Source organism: Physella acuta, unplaced genomic scaffold (genome assembly GCF_028476545.2).
Source record: "Physella acuta isolate Inbredline_101_S28 unplaced genomic scaffold, ASM2847654v3 ptg000008l, whole genome shotgun sequence".
NCBI lineage: Eukaryota > Metazoa > Mollusca > Gastropoda > Physidae > Physella > Physella acuta.
The window spans coordinates 1,539,077-1,565,804 of NW_026731528.1; the positions used below are offsets into that span (position 1 = coordinate 1,539,077).

At 33.4% G+C, this 26,728-nt stretch overlaps 1 protein-coding gene across 1 annotated transcript; it reads right to left on the reverse strand.

Moving 5' to 3' along the window:
* Window positions 1-3,741: 3,741 nt before the first annotated feature.
* Window positions 3,742-13,655, reverse strand: LOC131950890 (multidrug resistance-associated protein 1-like). Its single transcript, XM_059313130.1, has 20 exons — window positions 13,629-13,655; window positions 13,290-13,427; window positions 12,574-12,652; window positions 12,414-12,480; window positions 11,681-11,807; window positions 11,315-11,491; window positions 10,978-11,145; window positions 10,389-10,581; window positions 10,050-10,107; window positions 9,788-9,875; window positions 9,449-9,686; window positions 8,911-9,107; window positions 8,358-8,557; window positions 8,086-8,212; window positions 7,842-7,943; window positions 5,724-5,873; window positions 5,040-5,198; window positions 4,613-4,779; window positions 4,155-4,349; window positions 3,742-3,853 (listed from the first exon to the last, which is right to left on the reverse strand). The coding sequence occupies exons 1-20, from the start codon at window positions 13,653-13,655 to the stop codon at window positions 3,742-3,744; spliced, it is 2,769 nt and encodes a 922-aa protein (XP_059169113.1).
* Between the last annotated feature and the right edge of the window lie 13,073 nt (window positions 13,656-26,728).

Sequence of the window (26,728 nt, forward strand, 5' to 3'; positions counted from 1 at the left end):
CTTTATAAAGTTCTGCTTTGGTTTCTGTAGAGGTTATTCAACCCACTACCTGGAGTACTAGCTTTGGTCTTACAGTCTTCCCCTACCCACGAAGCTCTTACCAGCTTGTTTCAAGCTGCATGGGATTACGCTAGAGCAATAATATAGGGAGTGTAAATGATGCGCGCTATTAGGCATGAAGTATTTTTTGTAAAGATAGATAGGAGACAAATAAAAACATTTTGTTTTTAATTAAAAAAAAAACACTTACCCAAAGCTGATATTGTGTGCAAACTTTCATCATTTCTGCAGGGGGTTTTCTTATTCGTTTGTTTGAAAGCACTTAGGCCTACCTTGTTTTTTTAATCAAATAAATAGAGAACCTGTATGAAACACCGCGCACTATGAATGATTTCAACAGTATACTGACCAGGCTGATGTCATGGGTTTCACGATAATAACAATAAAACGTTTACTCTTAAAATAATGAAGTACTAAATTCGATCACACTATCTAATTGTACTGTAGTTGGTCACAGAGTTGGAGAGGCTGTGATGTCAATTAAAAGAACATAGTTGGGCTTTCACGAAGAGGTTCATTGTTAAGAATTTGTATTAATATGCATGTATTCAGGTGAGGCAGGTTGTTTGCTCATTAGTTGGATTCAGTATCTCATTTGTGAAAGCGTGGGTGTAGCGACTATTCATATATATATATATATATATATATATGTGTGTGTGTGTGTGTGTGTGGTTGTGGGGGGGGGGGGGGGGTGGATGGACGGCTAGATATATATACTATTATATTTATTACTAGCGTACCCGTCGCCGCGCGTTGTCGCGGGGATAGAAGAAAGTCTGACGAAATATCAATGCATTACTAATCCTATGTTCGTAGACCCGTGACCTTCTTTTCTAAAACTGAGTTATTTAAATGTAAACAATGCCTACGCTTGGATCATAAATATCTGGACACGGGTTTACCCACACTACCACATGAAAACCTTGAATTTACGTTAATAACTCAGAGAAATAATGAGGTAGAACACACTTCTGTGACCACCCATGTGTCAGGGACGTAGGCGGTGCTCTCAGGAGCCCCCAGGTGCTGCGTAGGTCCCTGGCTACTTAAAACTAACATAGGCGCCACGGTGCTCACAGGATAACCCAGAGCGCCAAACAGTATCCTGAAAAAAATGACGCAGGTTGCGTCATTCGCTAAAGTGACACACATCAACAGGATTTTTTTCTTTAACACGTAGAAAACAATTATTTGACGTGTATAAACATCAGTATGACTGATGCAATTTGTTAGCGGTACTAATTTTAAAAGAAGCTCGATCTCAATTTCTGATTGGATCGTCTTAAAGTAGATGCTAATTGCATTATTCGTAAGTGATGAAACTGTTTTCGTCGCTTTTTGTCAACAGAAAAGGAAACAACCCTGTTAATAAACTAACCTTCATTTCTCTGATAATTAAAAAAATGTATTATAGGGCCCTCAGCGGCTTATGTGAGCCTTTGGGGGCCGAAACTGAAATTTTAGTTCGCAGGAAAATCGCACTCTACCAGGGCGCCGTAGGACATGCCTCATTCAATTTAGTGAGCGACTGTAACGCACCATCTTATCCATTGTCTATCACACTGTTCAGAACGGACGTAGTCGCCATAGCGCTAACGAGAAAGACCAGGGCGCCAAATCGCATCCTGCCGGGGCCGCCCGTGTGAAATTAATTACCCCCCTCCCTCCCCCCAGAAACTTTCTCATGAGTATTCATCAACTCCCTAAAGTTTTATGGAACTCAGATAAAGGTGTCGAACCGCATCCGACTTTAATTTCTTTTAATATATCGTATATACAGAAGAATCACACACCCCCGTGGCGCCGCCCTTGCGAAATTAAAAAAAAAAACTTTTTTTTTCAGAAACCTTTCTTGATTGTTTAATCAACTCCACAAATTTTCATGGCGATCAGGTGGTTAACGATGTCAAACCGCAATCGGCTTTTATTTTAAACATACCGTATACCCTCCCGGGGCGCCACCCCTGCGAATTAGAATTTTTTTCACAGACACCTTCCCAGGAGTATTGTCAACAACTTCTCAAAGTTTCATGGCGATCGGATTAAAATTGTAGTAATGCATAAAAGACAAACAGACAGACAGACACACATACACACATACACACACATATATTGCTTTATATATATATATATATATATATATATATATATATATATATATATATATATATATATATATATATATATATATATATATATACTAGCCGTCCCGGCCAGGCCCTGCTCTGGTTCTGTGAAAAACCTTTCTGTTAAAGACCATTACCTTTGTGTTTAGTAATCATCATAAACCCGGCATTGCCCACCCAAACCACAACCAACCAAAACCAAAACAACAAAACGCAAACATAACGCTAACACAATTACAAATACAAACGAAAACAAAAACCTAACAACAAACCCAACCACAACCACAAACACCAATACAAACACAAAGAAAAAACAAACAAAAAAGCTAAAGAAAACAAAAACCTAACAACAAACCCAACCACAACCACAAACACCAATACCAACCAATAACAACACAAAAAAAACGAAAAAGCAAGCGAAAACAAACCAAATCCAAACGCAAAACCAACCAAAAACACAAATACAAACCCAAAGAAAAAAACACGAACAAAAACGAAAAAAGAAAGAACAAAAACGAACCAAATCAAACCGCAACCACTAACGCAAACCCAACCTAAACACAAAGAAAACACTAACGCGAACATAAACGCAAAGTGCTCAATCGCCTGTTTTAGCTTTATAAACGACTATAGTACCCCAACTTATTCATAGTCTTTTGCACTCACTTAAACGAACGCGCCTGTTTCAATTTAATGAACAATTATAATACTCCAAGCTTATCCGTAATATACCTACAACATTTGCACTTGATCAATCCCCGCTAATTATGTAATTATTTTTTTTCCTAACACCAAAACAAAGTAATAAAAAGTAAATTATTTCCACTAATGCAATGGTTTTATAAAGGGATGTAATTGTGTTTTCCTAATTTATCAAAGGTAAGTAAGTGCTATAGGACTAAATAAAGACATAATTAGAATTTTTGTAACAGATGATATTTTTTTAAAACTTGCCGAAAATTATTAGAGAGAGAGAGATTTATACATTATGTATATTTATTATTTATATATTAAAATTACGTAGAGTTGTCCTTAAAATACTGAATACATGGAGAGAAATCGCCACATGTATTTATAGAGTAGATAAGGTAATTTGTAAGCATTCAAATAAAAAATAACAAAATTTAAAAAATGATTTTAAAATAGTCTATTTATTTTAAAACTTGACCATGCTTACTTTAAGCATTGTGTTTTTATACAATGGGGCAACTAGAGATGTTCACAGGCTACGATATTTTCTTAATTTTATGAACCAATTGTACAAAAACATAAGTTGATAATTGATGTACGTAGTACAGTAACCATGTCTTGTAGTCTAATGTTAATAAATTGTTCACATTTCAATGGGATATAAAAAAAATCTTAAAAATACATTTTCTTTCCCTTTATTTGCAAGTGAAGTTTTTAATACGATGATGCATTCATCAGAACACATGTCAGACTAACATTAATAAACTTCAACTTTAATAAATATTTTTAAATATATTTATGAAACAGAACAGTACGGTTTCATTCAATAACATATTGCCACAAAAGTGGTGGATGAATCACTCAATCAAATGGTGTCATAACTGTGAGCCAGAGAATAAAACTTGGATTTGCTGTTCTGTAGTAAATTGCTTGGAGAATCCACTTCTATAATTTTACCTTGCTCTAGCACAATAATTCTGGAAAGTCAAATAAACGATTTTAAAATGTAAGCAAAAATTTGTAATCCATACCTTTATATTGCAAGCTTACTTCATCTATAAGATGATTAAAAATGAAATTGGGTAAATTTTGTAAAGGTAAGCTATACTAAAACTCAATGTGAATGTGACAAAATATGATTACATTCTGTTAATAATATTTAAAGTTTTGAAAGCCATAATAGACTAATGGTACAAAATAGGGTTTAGAAAATAAATGCTATACGTTACACATAATTTCATCCCCTTTATACATTCAGTATTTTGGACTAATCCTAACCTGTCATAGTCCATGACTGTATGAATTCTATGGGCTATGGTGATCACTGTACAGTCCCTGAAAGCAGTCCTTATAGTTTTCTGAATAAAATCATCCGTCTCTATGTCAACTGATGCTGTTGCTTCATCAAAAACTAAGATTTTTGTCTTTCTCAGTAGAGTTCTGGCTAGGCAGATCAGCTGTTTCTGTCCCACACTAAGCACAAACACGTTGTTAAAGATTGTTTATGTTGATTAGGTAAATAATAACATTGATATTATGGAAGTTTCATACGAAAGTGAGCTGTTCATGTTAATGTTTAATATGATTCGATGTAGTCATTCAGCTCTGATGATTACCCAGCACCATTTTGATAAGGGTTTAATGTTTTGTTTAATTTTAATTTTATCTGAGAATACATTTCGTACTGAATAATATGAGAAGTCTGAAATCATGTGACAAGAAGTGATTTTACTAACCTGAGATTTTCTCCCCCCTCCCCAACATTATACTCCAGCTGATTGGGCAACTGTTGAACAAAGTCTTTAAGGTTGGCATGTTCTAAGCTATCCCAGAGTTCTATGTCAGATTTTTTGTTGGATAGGTCAAGGTTCATGCGCAAACTTCCAGCAAAAAGTACTGGATCCTGAAAACAGGTTTAGTAAGATGTCATTTCTTTAAAACCTGGGTTGGGATTTTGGGTCATACAAAATAAGTATTCACGTCCAAACCGATTTAATTATAAGCCAGTAATGTTAACTTTTAAAAATGTTTTACACACGTTTTAATAGATGTCCTCATGATAATATCTAACTAATTGACCAGTAGGCCTATATGGAATATTTTTAAACAGTGGTGTCAAGATAAAATATTTTTGCTGAAATAACTTTTAAGATCTATGTCTACCTGTGGCAGTATGGTGACAGCATGTCGAAGTGTGTGTAGCCCAATCTTTGAAATGTCCACACCATCTATTGCAATGTATCCACTTGCTGCTTCAATCAAACGGAAAAGGGCAAGAACCATAGAAGATTTACCTGCCCCTGTTCTTCCTACAATTCCTATCTAAGATTGAACAATAATATTTAGCTAATAAAGTAATATCTTTATTAGATTATAGTTTAACTAATATTCAATAATGGCTTGAATTTTTATTTATTCTCAAGAGAATAGCAAATAAACCTTTACGAACAAAATTTTTATTGTTATAAATTGAATACCATTTGAGGGTCTTCCGTAGACGACGTTACATCCCTAACGGGGAAAGGTATAAAGAGGGGAAGAGGGGGTGGTCAGAAAAATATGACGCCACACTTTGCCTTTTTATAAAAAGCTTTTTATAAAGCTTTTATTTAGTTTAATATGTTTGTTTGTAATTTTGTGACATATTTTGCTACTCAGGTTTTAACCAACAATTTTATTCAAACTTTTTATAAACATTGTTTCTCCAATGACAATACAACAATACGTTATTTTCAATCTAATTAGACATTAGTCAATTAAGAACAATTTTTCCAAAATTGTGGCGTTATTTAAGGATATGTCTGATAAGATTATAAAAATTACAATTAATATGTTTTTAATTTTTACCTTTTCTCCAGCATTTATCGACACATTGATATTTCGCAGCACAAAATCTAATCCTTCTCTGTATCTTGCACTATAATTAACAAATTCTATATTTCCATTCAGTGGCCACACACCTGATAATCTACTGTCATCTGGCAAAATCCAATGAGCCTGACACAAAAAGGTTATTTTTATTACTATTTTCGTCCAAAAAAAAACCCAGAATTTTTCATGATAACATTTGGTTAAAAATAATGTAAAAAAACGTTTTAGTGCCAAGCTGTTATGCAGTAATACACTAAATAAACCGGAAGTGATCTCCCCTAAACTTTCTCGAATATTCTAATGTAACACTACGGGGTATGGCAACTCGGGATATAGACATGATTTTTAATCCATTTTAAATACTTAAACTTTTTAAAACAGAATAAAATCTAGTAGAAAAAATAATTGCACACAAAGTGAACGCCAAAAAAAATGATTAATTGTAGAATACAGAATAGTACAGAATAGTAGCTCTACCAATACAAAAAAAACTTACATTTTACATTGTAAAATCACAAGGCATTGTGGGCCCCTTTCCAACGCTATAAAGAATCAAAAGTCTTTCTTAATATCTAGCGGCCTCTCGCTCAATGGACTTTGATTTTAATTTCAAAGAATTTGCGAACACAGCGTGTGTTTGATTGTAGGGAAAAAGGACTCGGCTTTTACAGTGGTTTAAAATCAAAGGGAAAAAGAATATACAAGAGCGTGGGATAGTGTCTATAAAATAAAGATAAGCCAACCGCAGCTACTGTGATCTTTTTACAAAACAACAATCAAGTCAAAAATGCTAAAAATAAAAAAAAAAATTAACTATAAAAATGTATTATGATCGGCTGTGGGCCCTAAATGGCATGCCCCCCCCCCGCCCGCATTGCGGGGTCTGGCAGCACTTTAGTTCCGCCCCTATACTCAAGTTCAGGTTTCACATACATACATAAACATACACACACGGACAGAATTGCAAAGCCTGGTTTTTCCGACTCGATTGCGCATAGAACACCGACATACTGATAAATCTGCATTTATTATTTGTATGTGATGAAATATTGAGGTGTAAAATGATGAAAACTGTCAAAATTTCATGTGATTTTTTTGCACGATTACAATACTTCCTCTATACTCTGTATACGAGAAAGTAAAAATATAATATATAATTGCGTTTCTTTATTAAACTATTTTAGTCGTTAAATATTTGATAGAAATCTTTGATCTTTAGCTTCACAGATCATCTGATTTGAAAATACAAGGAATTTATCTAGAGCTACGGAAAAACTAAACTTAAGCCAGCCGTAGATTCTAGATCTATATCTAATCTAGCTCTATCTAGATCCATGCCAATAATAAGTTTCTATACTAAACTATTTTAGGCCTTAATTATTTTATATAAAACTTTGTTTAGCTATGGAATTGGCTAATTTGGGATATAAATTAATTTAAAGTAGTAAAGCCTATTCGCGTAACTTAAATTTCTTACGCTGGCTCTAACCCAATAAATTTGCACCTTTTCGAAAGTGTTCGAGACACATCAAAGCAATGTTATTTTTTTATTATATATAAAAAAAAATAATTAATGCACAGTGGGAAATCACAACACGTGCGATTTGTTCTAATTCATTATTAATAATTCGACGTTAGTTTTAATAATTTATTCATTTATTATTAAAATGAGGTTCGAGCTCAGAAAATATTAAAGAAAGAAATCAATGTTTTTAAAAAACGAAAACATGTAACCGGAGGTGTGACATCTCTTCAGATGTGAAGGATAAAGTTGCCTTACGAGATTTGACGGGAAACTGGGCAGGTAAAATAGAGTTTACCTGTTTCTGTGACCTCAGCAAATGAAGGTATAGTGTGGTGAGACCGATGCTCAGTCAAAATTGGTGTTTTTAAAAGACAAAAACATATCTATCGCGTGACGTCTTTTTGAATGCAGAGTCTGGGTTTTTGAGAAGATGCGTGACAGTGGGAAGGGAAGGGGGAAAGATAACAACCATCAAACAAACGTGACATCATTTATGGATGTTCCCCGAAACACATGGTTTTTCAAGAATGACGGGTCTAGTAAATATTAAATAATTAACTAAATTTTACCTCATTTTTAATCCGTGAATATTCCTGAATTCTTTCCACAGATACAATGTTTGATTCAAGGTTACTTGACATTCTTGTTACTAATGCTATGTTATTTGTTATCTATTAATAAAACCACATGATCATTCACAAAAGATTTTTAAAAAAGGACATGTAACTTAATGTGATTTTCAAATATACACCATATATAAGCTATATTTAAAATAATAAAGGCTAATGATTTTAAAATTATAATTCATCTTACACTTAGTATAAAAGTGATGGCCAAACTGATCAGTCCTGGGGCCACCTCTCCTCTGTTTGATATTGTAAAGAGGGTAACACCAGCAATTAAAATATATGTAATAATATCCAAACGGGTTTGCATCCATCTGTATAAATTGAAATGTTTTGTTATATTGTTCTATTATAAGGCTGTTATTATGACTAAGAGATTATATTTGAATACACTATATAAAAATGTCCAAATAGATTTTTCCTAAAGGTTTTAAAAAGAGATTTGCAGGGATCCCTTACTTGTTGGCTGCATACATTATCATCATAGGTCTCTGAAAGAAGTCGACCTTCATGTGAGAGTCTTGTGTGAACCTCAGCTGCTGCCTGTGTGCTCTGATGACTGTCAGACCAGACAGTGTCTCGCTGAAGTGGGCAAATACAGGTGAGCGATTTTTTGATGTGATACGCCTCAGCTGACATGAAGTCCTGATATAATATTGCTGGCAAAAAAAAATTAAATTTGAAATATCAAAACTAAGAAAAATGCTAAGAATGTTTGGTAAATATTTGATAGGTCTACTTTAACCTTAAAATATAAAACCAGTAATAATACTTGAAGATTGACTAAGCCTTTAAAACAATTAAGTGATTGAAACTCTTTATGGAAAAATTATATATATATATATATATATATATATATATATATATATATATATATATAAAGTTAATTTATCTTTACCTGTACAATAATAAAAAGAAAGACAGCAACAAATAACACTCCAAGAAATCCTGGAAAAATGTAGCTGATAATACCAAGAATTCCCAAAGCAAACATCACGTGCTCAATAAATACTTCCAAATTTATAAATATTGCGCTGTCTAGAACATCTAAATCTTGGCTAAACCTGTTCAAAATTCGCCCCATGGGAGTTGTGTCAAAAAAACTCATGGGTGCTCTTAGTACTGAATTTATAAGTTTTGCATGTATCCATCGACAGGTGGTCACATGACGGAGCTGGAACAGCCCTGAATATATCAATACACAAAAAGCTGTGGACAATAATAAAACATCAAGTTATCTTATATTTGAGAACATATTGCATTAATACTTAAACATCTTTAAAGAACTTCTTTATCTTTTCTCTCATTTAATTAAGAAATTTAAAAATTAGTAGATTGCCTTAAAAGCCTTATAAATTATCAAAAATATGAGGAGCATATAACATTTTTTATCATTGGACGACCAATGGTAAAAATCTTTAAAGCGTTTCTAAATCTTTTCCCATATTAAACATATTTTAAAAGTTTCAGATAGCTTTAAAAGCATTTTTAAACTTAAACTGAAAAATAAATCTGGCATGTTATGTCTGTAGTTTTAATTGCAAACTTACATTGAATAGAGCCCCAAATTAGATAATACAAAATATAATGTCTATTTAAGTCATTTCTTTCCAGACTTTGATCTGGTAACTCTGTATTGTTGAATAAATGATTATCCCCTATCCACATTGTCAAAGTTATGTATGCTGCATTATAGGCAGCATGGAAGCCACATATAAAAACAGCTGTCAGTAAAACATATGGTCCACCATAACCTTTGATGATTTCCAAATAAACTTCCCATTTGACCTGGGAATGACAAGAAAAATGTATTAGAAGAATTTTTGTATAGGGTAGAGCAGAAAAAAAGTTTTTATAGATACCTAAAGTAGTAAGTAAAAAATCCATACTTTTCCTATTTGAGTTTCTTCCAACGTGGTGAGTTTGCTCCTGTCAATAGACCCGTCTTCTTGTTCTTTTAGAGTCACGCCAAAATTACTGTAGATTTAAAAAAAAATATACACTCATCTAGATAACATTTAAAATAAAGAAAAGATGCTATTCATAAGTAAAAAAATACTACAATTTATTCTAATAAATGTTATAATGTGAGGTTAGAAAAATGAAAAATGCTTTAACATCTCTAAAATTCAACAATAAAATTAAACTTGCTTCTGAATGATGCTTCGCATTTTTTTCTTCTTGCTGGTCGTTTTTTCAAACATATTTCCTATTTAAAATAAATTTTGTACAAGGTTACACTTTAATTTAAACTGGAAATTGAATAATTAATATATACAACTTTAACTTTTGCTTACTTAGCCTACAAAGAATATTTTAAATGCACAAGTAAATGTTGAAAAACAAGTAATCATATCAAATAATGTAATTTTGCTTTTCTATTATATATTATTCACTTTAAACATTATATCCATTTTCATTGCATACAATTATCTTAATAAAAATTAAATATTAATTAAAGTAATTGTTCAATTATTATGATAAAATTACCAGAATTATCCCAATCATAGTCATTTTCAATGTTGGTACTATCAGATATAAACTGTGTTTTGTTTTTAAAGCACTTCTTCCCAAATTGTACAATTTCTGGGCCCCCAGAATCTACAATTTTACCATCATGCATAGCAACAACCAAGTCCACGTTTGACAATAAATGAATTCCATGTGTGACTAGGACACGAGTCTGTTGAAATTTTAAAACGATGTTTATTTTAGTTACATGATATTTTTGTGTTAAAATGCAATTAATAATGAACTTTTAAACATTGTTTTGCTTGACCATTGAAGAGATGGCATGGTTGTATAGTAGAGTGCATGGCTGCCATTCTGATCTCTAGAGTTTTGATCCCAGGTTCTTGAAACTTACTAGGGCTATGAAAATTATGGATATCAAACTTTAGTTTGCTGGACATAGTGCGGACTATACTAAGTAGCATAAACAGATGAACTCTACTCAAATTTTCTAAAGGATCGGTAGAAAACTAAATGTTTGTGTCTATTCATGCTATTTTAAAAATTAGTTTATATAGAATAATGCTTTTTGACAAGTTTCGAAAACAGAAAATAAACCACTAGCAACCTTCCTATTTAAAAGTCCAGTGTTGCTGATAACATGTTGGAAGATGTGTTGTCCCACATGGCTGTCCACTGCACCCAATGGATCATCAAACAGGTAGATGTCAGCCTGGCTATAGACAGCTCTTGCTAGAGAAATTCTCTGCTTCTGTCCACCTGACAAGTTCACTCCCTTGAAAGAAATTGATGGCAAAATAAAATCACTTTTAAAACATGTAACTAAAACGTGTAATTTGTGATTTCTTTATTAATCAAAATTTCTTAAAGATGTGTGCATTAATCGTATTGTCAAAATTATGTGTGTATTAATAATTCAAATTATCATAAAGATGTGTGTGTACTTTCTCTCCAATTTCTGTCAGGTCACCAGCAGGTAAAATTTCCAGGTCTTGGTTCAAAGCACAGGCAGCAATGACAGTTGTGTAAAAAGTTGGATCAAATTCCTGCCCAAATGTAATGTTATCTCTCACTGTTGCATTCTGGATCCAAGCTTGCTGTGGTACATAGGCTAGAGAGGACTAAAAAATAAATAAATAAAAAAAAATTCCTTCATCAAAAGAAGATAAAGGCCTACTTTTTTTTTTAAAACAAGTGTATTCGTATTTTAGCAAGTGATTTTGTTTTAAAGAGTGAATAGAATTGAATTTATTTATAATGTATTAATTGTATTATTACTAGAATCGGATCACTTTGGCAAGATCTCTTACATTGATATTTGAGCTGCCTGAAGTCCTGTTCATCTCTCCCAGTAGAGCTAGCAGCAGAGATGATTTCCCAGCACCGACTGACCCCACCACTGCCACCAGCTTGCCAGGCTCAATCTTTAAATTGATGCTTGAAATTGTAAAATAAAAAAAAAATTACGTTACACAGAACAAAATCTCAGTTCGATTTAGTTGTAGTTTTTATTACAAACGTATCTACCAATATATATATATATATATATATATATATATATATATATATATATATATATAAAAGCAATGTATGTGTATGTCTCTCAGTCTGTCTTTTATGCATTACTACACCTTTCATCCGATCGACATGAAACTTTGGGAAGTTTTTGAGAATATTCATTGGGAGGTTTATCCCGTTAGCGCTATGGCGCCTACGTTCATTTTAACTGTTGCAATAGACTATAGATAAGTTGGTAAGTTGAAGCGTTTAGGCGTTTACTAAATTGAACCAGGCGCGTTCGTCGGACAGCGGCAAGGCCTAATTTGTCACCCATGAGCGTATGGTACGATTTGCCCCGTGCTAACCTTGGACTTTCTTCTAACCGTGCGGCAACGCTTGGGGACGGGCATACAAGTATTTTATAAAATTATGTTGCTGTATTTGTTCATTCTTCCATATAACATAAATGTTAGCCACACAATTTACACAGGCAAATATTTGTAAATTTATTTTTGAAATCTAATTGCAAAGTCATTAACATACTTCCTAAGGATCTTAATTCCTGACTTTTCCCATGAAAATGAAGCATTGTTTATCCTTATGGCGAGATCTGTAAAACATTTTTAAGTTTAATTAATGCATTAATTAATGAATAAGTAGATAAAGATTATTTCAACACTAGAAGTTGTTTATAAGTTTTTACCATCTAAAGTGTTGTATTCAGTAGAGTCAGAATCTTCAGCCTGAAGAAATTTGTTAATTCGAACAATAGAACCAGCCATCTAGACACACAGATAAAAAGCAATTGAAGTGTTGACAGTTACAATTTTAAATAGGCTTTCTTAAACGTCAATAAAAGTATAAATAACATTAATAGTCCACTTCATGAACGGTATTTGGCTGTTGTCTCTAACACAAGAATATCTTTTTTTACCCAATATCCACCATAATGTTTTTAATTAAATATTTTCCCATCTAATGACAAGATATTCCACCCAATCCTGAATGATTTTAATGACCAGAAACATCCCATTATCCAAAGTAACAAATTTTCTAATACTGTTTTAACATCGTAAAGATACGTATTAAATGTACATACCTTGACAGCATATTTCATTTGGAGAGGACAATTTGTGATGACTTTCTTCATCAAACTTATATAATTTATTGCAACAAAAGTTGTTGTTGTGCTGAGAAAGTGATGCTCATTACAAATGACGTAGGTCACCAACATCAGAAATGTAATCTATATAAAAAAGATGTAATCAAATTTGATCCCTCGATATGATTTATTTTTATTCATTAACTAATTTAGTCTATAAATGAAACTTAGTTAAATATCTTAATTAAACTATTTCTGAAACATATAATTTCACTAGAATTATAATGGAAATTGTTTATATTATTTTTGTAAATTACCCAGAACGTTGCTCCTGTGTAGGCAAACGTGTCGATCCAGTCACACATTGAATGTTTCTGTAAAACCTTCAGCTCTTTTTCTCTAATGCTCATTATTTTAGAGATAAACATGGGTTCCCAGCCATATAACTTTATGACCTGACAGTAATAAATGGAGTGATTGTTAAATGTTTTAACAATGGCTCATTGTTAAAATTCACAAATTATTAATTGTTGATAAGTAGAAAATAAAACAACTAGATAGCGGCGTATGCTACGTCGTGGGTCAGCTCTTATATATGAATTCACCTCTTAACTAACTTTACAGGTAATAAATAATAAACACGTAAAAATATTTACCTTAATGCCTTGCAGTATTTCACTCATTGTGTTTAGTCTTACATCTTTTACTCCCATCATCTCTTCTTGGTAAGTTCTCATTTTTTGTGTTATAACGAGATTGATTATCAACATCAAACAAATTAAACCTAGTCCTAATACAAATGAACTATGCATTAAATCAATGGTGAAGTGTGTGGTTTGTTTAGGGGAAGTAACATGGTTTAATAAAAGGTCTTTTTAAATTTATATTCTTTTTTAAGCTTTTTAAAATGGTTGAGTGCATACATTTACACAGTTAGCCTAATTATTTTGCAGCATTTTTTTCAATATAGAAATCTGTGTGGTTAAACAATAATTACAAAACTTTAAAAAACCCCAGAAAAAGTGTTTTTTAGGACAAATGTGTAACAAAAATATTTCTTTACACATTACAAATCTATAGACCTATATATACTGGATTTTACATTTTTGTATACAATTATATTTACACTACTAATAACCATATAAAAAGATGTATATATATATATATATATATATATATATATATATATATATATATATATATATATATATATACACATATAAACACACACGCATATATATATATATATACATTTGAACATATATATATATATATATATATATATATATATATATATATATATATATATATATATATATATATATATATATATATATATATGTATATAAATATATATATATATATATATATATATATATATATATATATATATATTTCTTTACTACTATAATTACCTGAAAGCATTGCGAGTCCAATAATAGTATACAATATGTAAGATCCAAAGACAAAGAACAAAATACTCATCCATATCCAGAATGCACCATTTATACACAGCTCAATGTGATTTGTGTCGATAGACATTAAATTTGAAATTTCTCCGAAACCAAAGATTTTTCGTGACTCATTGGACAATCGCAAAGACTGTAATGCAAATATGATTTTAAAATTAAATATCAAATAAATGTAGGCACTACATGTTTTTAAATATGTATGTTTTGTTTGTCACACTGCCCCTAAATTAATTCCTCTTACACTTAAGTTCAAAACTTTAAGGACCATTTGTGACCATTTAAAAAAAAAATCTATCTATACTAAATTTTTACATTGTGGGTTAAAATGACATGGGGATTATAAAATTTATAAGCATAAGTCAATATATCAATATATTGAATAATTTTCGCGATATAGGGTTAGTATAGGGTCCTATATTAGAAGATTATAAGGCGAGGTATGACTTGTATCTATGTATTTTTTTCATATATGATCAGACCATGGTTTTGCTCCTAGAAAAGTAGAAAATTAGTAACTGTGATAAGAACAAAGAACCTTTGCTACGTGTTGTGTAATATAAAATTTTTTCTTTTAAATGCTACTTTTGAGAAGCACAGTGTGGCTGTGTTATATTTACACCAAAGTTTAGAAACCATTTGAAAAGAAACGTAAGTATCATACTCATAAAACACATTCACAAAAACTTGGCACATGACACAATATTTCTCGTCTTGTATTCATTCTGTTCCTCAGCACACAGCTCTGACATTTTCCTTTTTTTAGGTCATTTAAATGCTTTCTTTTGGCTAATTATTTTTACGAACTTTCTGTTAAAATTACTTTTATTTTCAAATAATTCTAATTTTAAATTGAAATATGAAATATTAATAGATCCAGCAAAGTGAACGTTTCTTATAGTAGCGATTATCAACAGTAAGCTCCTTTCTAATTTTCTAATTTTTTTTAGTTCACAATGTCAGTTTATTTGGTGGGTTTTTGGCAAATCTTAAAACTTATTTTGACCCACTTTTAATGAAAGCCAAATACGATTTGTTTATTTTTCGTTGTGGGTAGTTTTTCATCTTTTAAGTAGTAGGTAGAGTAGATTTACTCCCGCAACCGCTCCTACCCCCATATTTGGGCATTCACAATCTCAACTAAAAATTTTATATGATAAAAACACCTTTCGAAATATGGCGCCAATAGCAGCACTACGAACACGAATAGCAAGTCTGTTACTTAGGTACTCGCACGATTCTCTAACACCTGAGGTCAACATCTTAGAGGCTAAAAGCAACATCATGAGGACATAACCATGCCAGTGTGGCTCTGTTGTATTTACACTGTAGTCTATCAACCAGCTGAAAAGAAAAGTAGGCATAAGATTAAAAAAAAGAAATTACAAAACACAAAACCCCATCATAAAATGGAATTTTATATAAGATCTAGTTCTAGGCTAGTGTAATCTTAATTTTTTTTTAAATTTTACCGTCAGTAAAGCTACTTCATGTATTTTTTGTCTTAACTTTTCATTTTCCCGATGTCTCACTAAACATAGTAGGTAAGAACAAATATTTAATAGGATTAACAACACTACGGAAAACTGTTCAGTTCTAGTCCAAATCAGCATCCAGCTTTTATAATATACAAATTATATAATTATGAACCAAACAGTTGTTTTGTTTAGTATCACATTTACCCCCCCTCCCATATATATATATTATATAGACGTATAAAGCCTAAAGGCATTACTGTGGCATTTTTATACAAAATCAGTGATCATTTTAAATCTAATATTTATAAACCAGACATAATTTTAATTTCATTCGCCAATCATATTGGGGCTGCTTAGGGGTCATCCATAAATGACGTCACACTCCTAGGGGGGAGGGGGTCCGTAATTTTGTGACGATGTGTGATGAGACGGGGGGGGGGGGGTTCAGATGTTGCAACGTCACACTTTTGCATTATAAAAAAGCAATGTTAGAAAACGAATTTTAGACGTTACTTCGCGTTTAGATAACTGTTTTAATAAATTGTAATAGTTTAGACAAGATTTTAGAAAAATATCGATGTATAAAAAAAAATTCAACTGCAATTTTGAGGGGGGGGGGGGGGTTGTAGGTTGAGGTTTGACGTCATTTTAGGGGGGGGGTCTGGCTTTTTGTGACGACGTGTGACGGAGGGGAGGGGGGGGAGGTAAAAATAGTCCAAAAAAGCGTGACGTCATTTATGGATGACCCCTTATCTAAGTCTCGAGCAGTTCTCGGTAACTTGAATTTCTTGCATACTGCCACAAGACTCATATGGACTTTCGCTAAAACATAATAATTATTATTTACACCCAAAAAAAGTAGTAAATTAGAGATAAACGAAATTTTGAAACAATAACATGATAAAACGTGATTTCATTGAACTCACCCTAGGATGATGGGGAAAAATAAATGAATAACCACATAAACCAACATCCCAATATTGCAGTATAAAAACTCCCATCTGAAGGTTAAAAACAGAGCCATGAAGAACGATCTTTGTGTTTGCGTCTTTGTTTCAGTGCCAGTATAGCTCTTGACGGCGTCGTAGGATCGTCTCTCTGTGTCTTCACAGTTATTGGCGTCCAAAAGTTGGGTTCTTTGTTCATTGCAGCTTGGCTTAGCTCTTATACACTGCAAGGGTTTCAGACGCAACCATTTTCTTCTTGGTGAACTGTCGATAATAGCTTTTTTTAAAAGTGATTTTAAATTTATGTTTTTAAATTACGTAGTTAGTGAGTTTATATAAGGTTATTTTATAGCTGTAGAATTTGCATTAAAAAATGTTATGTCTTTAAAATATAACATATATTTCCACGAATATATTTCCACGAATAAAGAAAATTAGTTAGTTTAATTTTAGCTTTCATTTTTCTGGATATGTCAGCCATATTAGCCCGCATTACTTTACACAAAGAAATGTGATATTGTCATCCAAGGTAGGTTTTTGTATTCGAGAAATGCTTAATGACACACAACAGTTGATTAAAAAGTCATAAAACATTCGTTTGTTACGTGGTGTAAGATAAAATGTTAACTAAGATAATATCAAAGTACCCACCTGTGGGTTGTAATTATGGAATTTTTAATGAGCGCATCTGTTACTTTTGCTGATGTGTCGTTTGGCGTCAGATGGTACGTGTCATTGTCTTGTAATGGACGCTTGTATCCCAGTCGCATCAGGCTTGAAATACAGACATAACTCATTGGTTTGAGGTGTTGAACTGACGTGTGTGGGTGGGGAGAGAATTTCGGTTAAAAAATGTTGTAGTGATGTGGGGGGGGGGGGGGGGGGAGAATGTTGGTTAACGAATGGTGTGGGTGGGGAGAGAATGTTGGTTAACAATTGTTGTAGTGATGTGGGTGGGGAGAATGTTGGTCAACGAATGTTTTAGTGGTCTTGGTGTGTTAACAAATAGTGTAATTGATAATTTTTGTTATCGAATGTTGTAATGGTTTGAAATAGAGAGTTAACGAATGTTGTAGTGTTGTGGTGTGGGGAGAATGTTGGTTAACCAATATTGTTATGGTGTTGGGGGGTAGAGAATGTTGGCTAACGACTATTGATCATGACCACAAGGTCGTAAATGAACGGACGTTTGACATCTATGTCAGACTAAATGCAGAAAACTAGGTCCGGCTGAATGTCAGACATCTATGTCCGGCTAAATGTCAGCCATCTATGTCCGGCTAAATGTCAGACATCTACATCCGGCTAAATGTCAGACATCTATGTCCGGCTAAATGTCAGGCATCTATGTCCGGCTAAATGTCAGACATCTACATCCGGCTAAATGTCAGACATCTATGTCCGGCTAAATGTCAGGCATCTATGTCCAGCTAAATGTCAGACATCTATGTCCGGCTAAATGTCAGATATCTATGTCCGGCTAAATGTCCGGCAACAACTTACGGTTCCAGCCACGTGAAGAAGATCCAGGATAAAACAGCAGCCGATGTCTCAGGGTTATGTGACTGAGGAGACAGGAATAAATCAGATTTTAAATGACAAAAGCTGCTCAGGCTTAATTAATTATCGAGCTTATATCTTTTAAACAGATAACTCCAGCTGGTATGAGAGTGACTTAGAGTTATTATTTAAACGCGTTCATGAATGCATTTCTCAAGTAATCAATTTCGCTTGTTCATACATTATTAATTACTGAAAACAAATAATTAAAATGTAAGAATTTAAAAAAAATAAACCGATATGGCAACTCGGTAAGTAGAATTGATTTTTAATCAATTTTTAAAAACTTAAACGTTTAAAAATAGAATAGAATCTCGTAAGAAAAAAGAATTGCACACCAAGTGAACGCAAAATAAAATGTGCATAAAAGTACTGAATATTATTACTACTTTATAAATTCACATGCGTTTTTTCAGAAATCGGAAATAGCGAAAGTTACTACTTTCGATCAAGGAAAATTACTCAAAATTTGACATAAGGTAGATAATTAGATGTTTTACTTATGTGTGAAATTTCATTTATCTATCTGAAATAGTACTCAAGTTATAAGTTTTTGAAAAATTGAAAGTAGAAAAAGTACCACTTCCGGTTATAGGAAATCGCTCAAAAGTTGAGACGGATCTACGATTTTGATATAATACTTATATATGAAATTTTATCAACCTAGCTGTAACGGTACTCAAGTTATCGTGTTTACAGACACACACACAGACACACACACACACACACACAGACACACAAATACAGACATACGGACCAGATTGCAAAACTATGTTTTTCCAACTCAGGGAGGTGTAAAACGTCGAGATATGCAAAAGATTTTAAGTTTCTCTATACTTCGTATAGACGAGAAAGTAAAAAGAATGACTGAATTGTTCAATATGCATAGACTGACATTGGCTTTGTCACCTTGACTTACCTAGTGCACCAAACTAACGTAGGACTGACCTTGTCTTTGACCCCATGGTACTCAGCAAAACACGTGACCACAAGCAGCGCTGTTGTCGCCACGTAACGCAGTACAACCAAGCTAAAGTTGAATGTTTCATTTGCATATTCCTAGACACGGTGCAAATAACAAGATCAATTTTTAAATATTAAACAATAAATACAGTGAATTCACTACTATATATGGTAAACTATTATCAGAGACGGAATAACTAATAGCTTGGTAGGGCAACAATGCCTAGCGTTTTAATTTATTTTATTTTATTTTAATTTACATTATTTTAATTTACGCTAATTTTAAATGGCTACAGGACATTACCCCCTTCAATTTCCTCCCGGACATTTTCCACCCGTATGTACCTCCCGGAGCAAGTACCCTCTGTCAATTACCCCCTGTCAATCATCCCCCTATGTAATTACCCCCCCCCCCCCCTCTTTTCCACCCAAGCCCCCGCTAAACTATATAAATATATACAACAAAATATAAATGTACAAACATGAATTAAGTTTAAAATAAGCAACATAAAATATACATTTTTCAATTTTTATTTTCTGAAATAAAAAAAACAAATAAAAGGAAAACTTACAAACATTCAAAAATATATACAACAAAATCTTAATGAACTTACATGAATAAGATTTTAAAAACTGACAACATAAAATAGTACATTTCTGAATTAGATAAACCGGGAGTGATATCCCCTAAACTTTCTCGAATACTCTTATATAAAAAAACAGGGGATGGAACCTTGGGATATAGACATGAATTTTAATCCATTTTTAAATACTTACACTTTTTAAAATAGAATAAAATCTCGTAGAAAAAAGAATTGCACACCAGTGAACGCCAAATACGATGTGCAGAATAGTGCGGAATATTATTAATCAACGGAAATTACTCAAAATTGACAGAGAATTAGATCTTTTACTTACATGTGAAAATTAATTAATCTATATGAAATAGTACTCAAGTTATAGGCTTTTGAAAAATTCAAAGTAAAAAAGTACTACTTCCGGTTATCGGAAATCGCTCAAAAGTTGATACAGATCTACGATTTTGATAAAATACTTCTATTTGAAATTTCATCAAACTAGCTGTAACGGTACTCAAGTTATCGTGTTTACAGACACACAGACACATAGACACACAGACAGACACACAGACATACACACCGACATACGGACAAGATTGCAAAATTATGTTTTTCCGTATCAGTGAGGTGTAAAATGTCGAGATTTCCAAAAATCTCGATTTTTTTTTGCACGATTACAAGACTTTCTCTATACTTCGTATATACGAGAAAGTAAAAATGGAGAAAAACTTACAAACATTTAAATTTGAATATTGTAAGCTATCCCTCTTAAATAGTCCTTGTGATTTCTGTTGGCATAGTCCTTAATGATGTTAAAAATACGAGAATTAATGTTACAATATTTTTTTCTCGGTGGTTCTACTGGATGTCCACCAAGCCGCTGACCGATGACCACTTTGTGAAAACCTTGCTCGCGTTTGAGAACATTGATGAAACGCCAGATATTAGGATGGTCAGCAGCAACTGCAGCTTGCATTTTACGGTGCCAACCCTCGACGCTGTTGTTGGTGCGAGGTAATTCATTTTCCACCCTGTGGTGTATGTTCCAGATGTGAGGCTCACAAAGGGGAACAGCTCGGCCTCGACGTCTCACTCTTCCAATATGGCACGACGGTCAACTCAAAAGACGACGTCAAAAGACAAAACCAACGGACATCAAACGCAAGCCCTATGAGTAGCGGCAACACATTTAGGGTGTAAAAATTTCATTCGTCTAGGGCAGGGGTCTCCAAACTTTTTAGTCCGAGGGCCGCATTAACTATCAAATTTCAGTTCGGGGGTCAATTTGTTTCCAGGCATGTCATGATTTTTCTGAACAAAGTTCCTCAGCCATCACCAACAAACGTTTTTTTTTCGTGGACTAAAAGATCTCCGCGGGCCGGATGAGAGGACCTCGCGGGCCGCATCTGGTCCGCGGGCCGTAGTTTGGAGACCCCTGGTCTAGGGTGTAAAATAATTCATCCGTCTGCCACACAAGTCCACTCCCCACACATGGTGCCTTCCAAAATTAAAATGTTATGTACTTCAAAAGTTAAAACCGACTGGACATAAAAAGACAATATAAACGAATTTTCATGATGGAAGAGCTCATTGTCCTATCTAACGATTCTGTGTCAATCACTTTTAAATCATTGTAATTGTTCATGATTTATAGGTAGTTATCAATTGCAACTTACACTATAAAAATAAACATTAGTACACAAAATGTAAGGGCCCGAGATTTGTTAACTATTCCAACAGCAACTGCTCAATCAACTGTTGCAGCGTCCATAGACTCACATATTTATAGTCTTTCTAATTTGTAATATAATTCGAATAAGTGAATGAATAAATACTCACTCCGCTCATTCCCTTTTCAAAGATTTTCACAAGCAAACAGAACGATGCCAGGGACCAGTAGACAAACATAGGGAAAGATCTGACAACGTTACGTGATTTCTCTAGCACAATGGTGCCTATGTAGAACATCTGAAAAAAAAAAGATTCAGTCATTTAGTCACTAGCGTCTTCACGTGTACATAGAGTATAGATCATGTTGGGGTTGAGTGGTAATATTGCACAGACGACTAACACTGCCAAGTCTGAGAGCATATTAAAAGCAGATACAGTGACCGCAAAATGGATCTCTACACACGTAAAAATCACGAAAGCTAAAAATTGGTATGTGTGGTGTATTGGTATAGAATTAAACCGTAGATAGGATAATGTACAAACGTAGTTTTGTAGATAGTATAATGCTGAATGAACGTGGAATGTTTCAGTCTTGTGCGACAAAGGGTTCCAAAGCCTTAGAGATTTGAATTTTGAATTTTGAGTAAAAATGAAAAGTTGAGAAAACGTGAAAAGAAAGGCGGAAAAGGGCACTGTGCGTTTTCTCTTATAAAAAACAAAAAGAAAAGTCTTGTTATGTGTGGAAGAACCATTTGACTAATAAAATACGCGTTGTAATTTTTAGACAGATTATTCTATGTAAGCAGAAAATATGTATTCAACAGGTAATTAATTAATGACTATTAAGTATTACACATCCTATCTATCGAGTGTTATTCTCAGAGCAGCTATCATCAAACCAGATAAAGTTTTGTTTGTTAGCCGGTCTTCTCACTTCAATACAATGTCTATCCCTACTTACATTGTAGCTTACACAAGTTTATTGCCTTTTGATAATAGCCTACTACACAATCCTGGGCTAGACACGCCCCCATCCCACACCTCCCCACCGCTGGATAGTGCGTGAAGATCCTATGAGACATAGAGTACTGATGTTTATTCAACCGTGAATAACACATCCGTGTAGATAGGATCAAGCACTATGTTCCCGAACAATAGCTATTTATCAGCTCTCCCATCTAGTATTTACATTATTGCTAGCAAACCCTACACGGAGCGAAGGGCATACACATTAACACATGTGTCGTTTACAGTCCGATGTAAAGTCTGATGAACGCGTTCAAGGCTATAACAGCATGATGTAACAAGATTATAAACTGGTCGTTTGTTGAATAGCGAGAAGGGGGTGAGGGTGGGGGGTGAAGGGGATGGACATAGCACATTCTTCACACTGACAGACATATCCATAGCGCATTTTTTCAGCTTAGTATAAAGCGTACTAAACAGTGTTTAGTGGTGTTCCAATGACCATCAACAGTACACTTCTTGGCAAAGTTTCAATTATTAACCAAAACGTTGTATAATTTGAAAACATCAAATAGAAGAGTATATGCAAATAAAGTATACAAACGAAGAGGAGCGATAGTTTTGTTTATCTAGAAACAAGAAGGCTGCCTATCATACTTGGTTAGTTGCAACCTATCGTGAATTATTTTGATTTACTGTACTATAAAATGATTGGTCATGGTATCAATGAATATCCACCCATTCCTCATTTTTACGCGCATGCCCTTATACAGAGTTTAATTTCAAATTTTACTTAGTTGAAAACAACTTTTATCCCACTTAATCTTAAAACAAAAGAAAAGGTCACTACACGAGAGTGTACACGAGTGCTTGACCGAAGTTTATGGCACCCCCCGCGGGCAATAAATGATGTAAGACCCATCGGAGATAGCTGCTGTCCACGTAGTAGTGTGAAAATTTGCCGTGGGGTACCATTTTTCACATCGCAACAAAAGGATAACCGTAGGCTGTAGAAGTCCAAAATGTTCGGTTTAGAAAGATAAAAGGTATTAGTACCGAATTAAGAAAAAAAAATGATGAGCAATTTAAAAAAAAAAAATCGAAAACACGTGTATCTTGTATCCTTAACAGTGGTATCATACAGCTTACTCCTAATATTATTCTTTATTACAAGAATTTTGTAAGTGGATCTCCCTTACCACTCTGTTCCCATTAATTCTCCTCGCGTCAAGAAGTTTGACATTTGTGTAAGCATCTTGAATAGACGACCAATAGCTATGGTCAACTTACCATCATGAACATTCGAACCAGTATTACAAGGAGTTGTTCAAACATTGTTTCCTCCGTCACTATAGCAACAGCCCACGTGATATCAGCTGCCCCAAGACACGAAGATAAGATCTAAATAAACGTGAAATATGTTTTTAGAGAAATAATATAAAATACGCAGTTCTATTCAATATCGTAAAATTCTCTCCTATTTCATAATTATTTCAACTCAGTAGTAAATAGCATGCACCCAGATTTGAATTCCCTGGTCTTTAGTGAATTTTATGAGAAGAAAACGTACGAGTTTAGCAATAAAAATCCAGCAGACCGGATGTTTGTCACGTGACGAGGTCAGCAAGTGATACCAGTAGCACGGGGTCGTAAGTAAAAACCAGAAGGCCGGCGCCAGCTCTAGAACTGTGTTCTGGAAACATTCTGAGAGCTCGGGCCATGTGTTGTTTGACCAGGCTAACGAAGAGTCCTTGAGGAATGGGAAAGTTTACATTTCATATGTATACTAATCAGAAATAGAAAGTTTACATTTTACATGCTTACTAATCAGAATAGAAAAGTTTACATTTCATATGTGTATAAATCAGAATAGGAAAGTTTACATTTCACATGCTTACTAATCAGAATAGGAAAGTTTACATTTCAAATTTTAATAAAGCAGAATAGGAAAGTTTATATTTTACGTGCTTACTAATCAGAATAGGAAAGTTTACATTTTAATTGTTTACAATTCAAAATAGACAATTCACAATTTTACAGTTCAAAAAAGAAAAGTTTATTTTTCACACCATTATCATAATAGGAAAGTTTAAATTGCATATATTTTAAGATAAAATTTGTAAAGTATACCTTTATTGATAATTTTCATTTCAACTATATACTAAAACATATTATTAGGGGTCATCAATTTAAGTATATTATATACACCTTGTCACACTCATAATTGCTGAAAGATCTGTGTGTCATTCTCATTCGTCATTTTCTTATTTGCGCATTTTCTGTGGCGCATTTTTTTGTTTGCGCATTTATCTGTGGGCGCAATTTCTTGTTTGCACATTTTCCTGGTTATGCATTTTTCCGTTGCGCGTTTTTCTGGTCACCATATCGTGAAACCAAATCACAATAATGCAAATAATTATTTTTAATCAAAGCCTAAGGGGTCGTCCATAAATGACGTCACATTCGTAGGGGGAAGGGGGGGTTCCGTAATTTTGTGACGGTGTGTCATGAGGGGGATGGGGGGGGGGGTTCAGATGGTGGGACGTCACACTTTGGCATTATAAAAAAGCAATGTTAGAAAACGACATTTAGCCCTTATTTTGCGTATAGAGAGTTCAGACAAGATTTTGGAAAAATATTGATGTTTTAAGAAAAATTCAACTGCAATTTTGAGGGGGGTTGTAGGCTGAGGTGTGACGTCTTTTTAGGGGGGGGGTCTGGCTTTTTGTGACGATGTGAGACTGAGGGGTGGGGGGAGGTAAAAATCGTCCTAAAAAGCGTGACGTCATTTATGGATGACCCCTAAGACGATGTAGATCTAGATCTAGTCTTTTTTTTTAAAGTAATAAACTCAAAATAACCACATTAAAATTAGATATTTAAAAAAAAAAAACGCGTATGCAGACTGTGCTCGCAAGGTCAGCTTTCTCGGGTCTCGTGGTCAGCGCGACCACATGGAAAGGTGGGGAGAGGTTTTTTTGTATTATGGAAGCTCGTGTGTAATAAAAAGCAACATACCTTACATCTCTGCTAGAGTTAGTCTTATAGTTTTATACCCACAGCCCATATAATATATTTATTTTTTTAGTCTACAGATAAGCGACCGTTCATAAATGACGTCTAGTTAATCAGCCGAATTTTACCTCACAATCAAAAGCGTCACTGTGTACTACACATTACACGGCAAAAGCCATACTATCGCGTGCACACACCAGATACTCACAAATTATATATAAAAAAAATTATTCTGCATCCCACCTACCCACTCTTCAATAAAAATATTATTTTTATGTCTGCATGCAAGGTTTATGAAAAATAGTCGGTAAAAATTCATTTAAAAAAACGTTTTAATCACAAGCTTTCAGGAAATAATGCACATAAGTAGAAAATAAATAATTTTCTTTAAATGTATAATAATACATTGTCGTCAGTCTAGATCGAAACGCCCGAGCGAAAATTCGGACACTTCTAACTGACAGATACGGTTCACGGATGGCAATGCAATCTGACGTTAAATTTGACTTAAAATTGGATACCTAATTAATTTTTTATGAGTTAATTAAAATTATGTCCAAATTAGTAGGCTGTATTACCCAACTATTCCGCACTATTATTATCGCGTTTTTATGTTTTTATTCATGCAACTCTATTGTAAATTTTTAAAAATTAAAGTACCGAAAAAAAAATCATTTATAACGTTTAAATAACACGTTTTTATGTAATAATACACTAAAAAAGAAAATAAATAATTTTCTTTAAAATATAATAATACACTACTATTTAAATAACTATAAAGAAAAGCGTGGGTCGCCTAAATATTAGTAAAGTAATCCAATAGATAATAGTGTGACCCGCGCTTTTCTTTATAGTTATTTAAATAGTAATGTATTATTATATATTTAAAGAAAATTATTTTTTTTTCTTTTGTAGTGAATTACCACATGAAAGCTTGATATTAAAACGTTTCTTATGAATTTTGTTATTGTGTATGTTCGTGATTTTCAATACTTAAACTTGAATCAAGTTTCACCAAAATGGTTGATTGAATTCTTCTGGGCTACATAGACTACAACTACTGTATCAGGAGCTTTTACTTTGTTCTTTAATATAATCGATACGGCTAG

Bases quoted from the DNA above. Each gene is read 5' to 3' on its own strand.
- LOC131950890 (XM_059313130.1), bottom strand. From the start codon at position 13,655: ATGAGTGAAATACTGCAAGGCATTAAG. The intron at 12,481-12,573 runs GTAAAAACTTAT...AATGTTTTACAG, and splicing joins TGAATACAACACTTTAGATG to ATCTCGCCATAAGGATAAAC. The intron at 9,876-10,049 runs GCAAGTTTAATT...TTAAATCTACAG, and splicing joins ATGCGAAGCATCATTCAGAA to TAATTTTGGCGTGACTCTAA.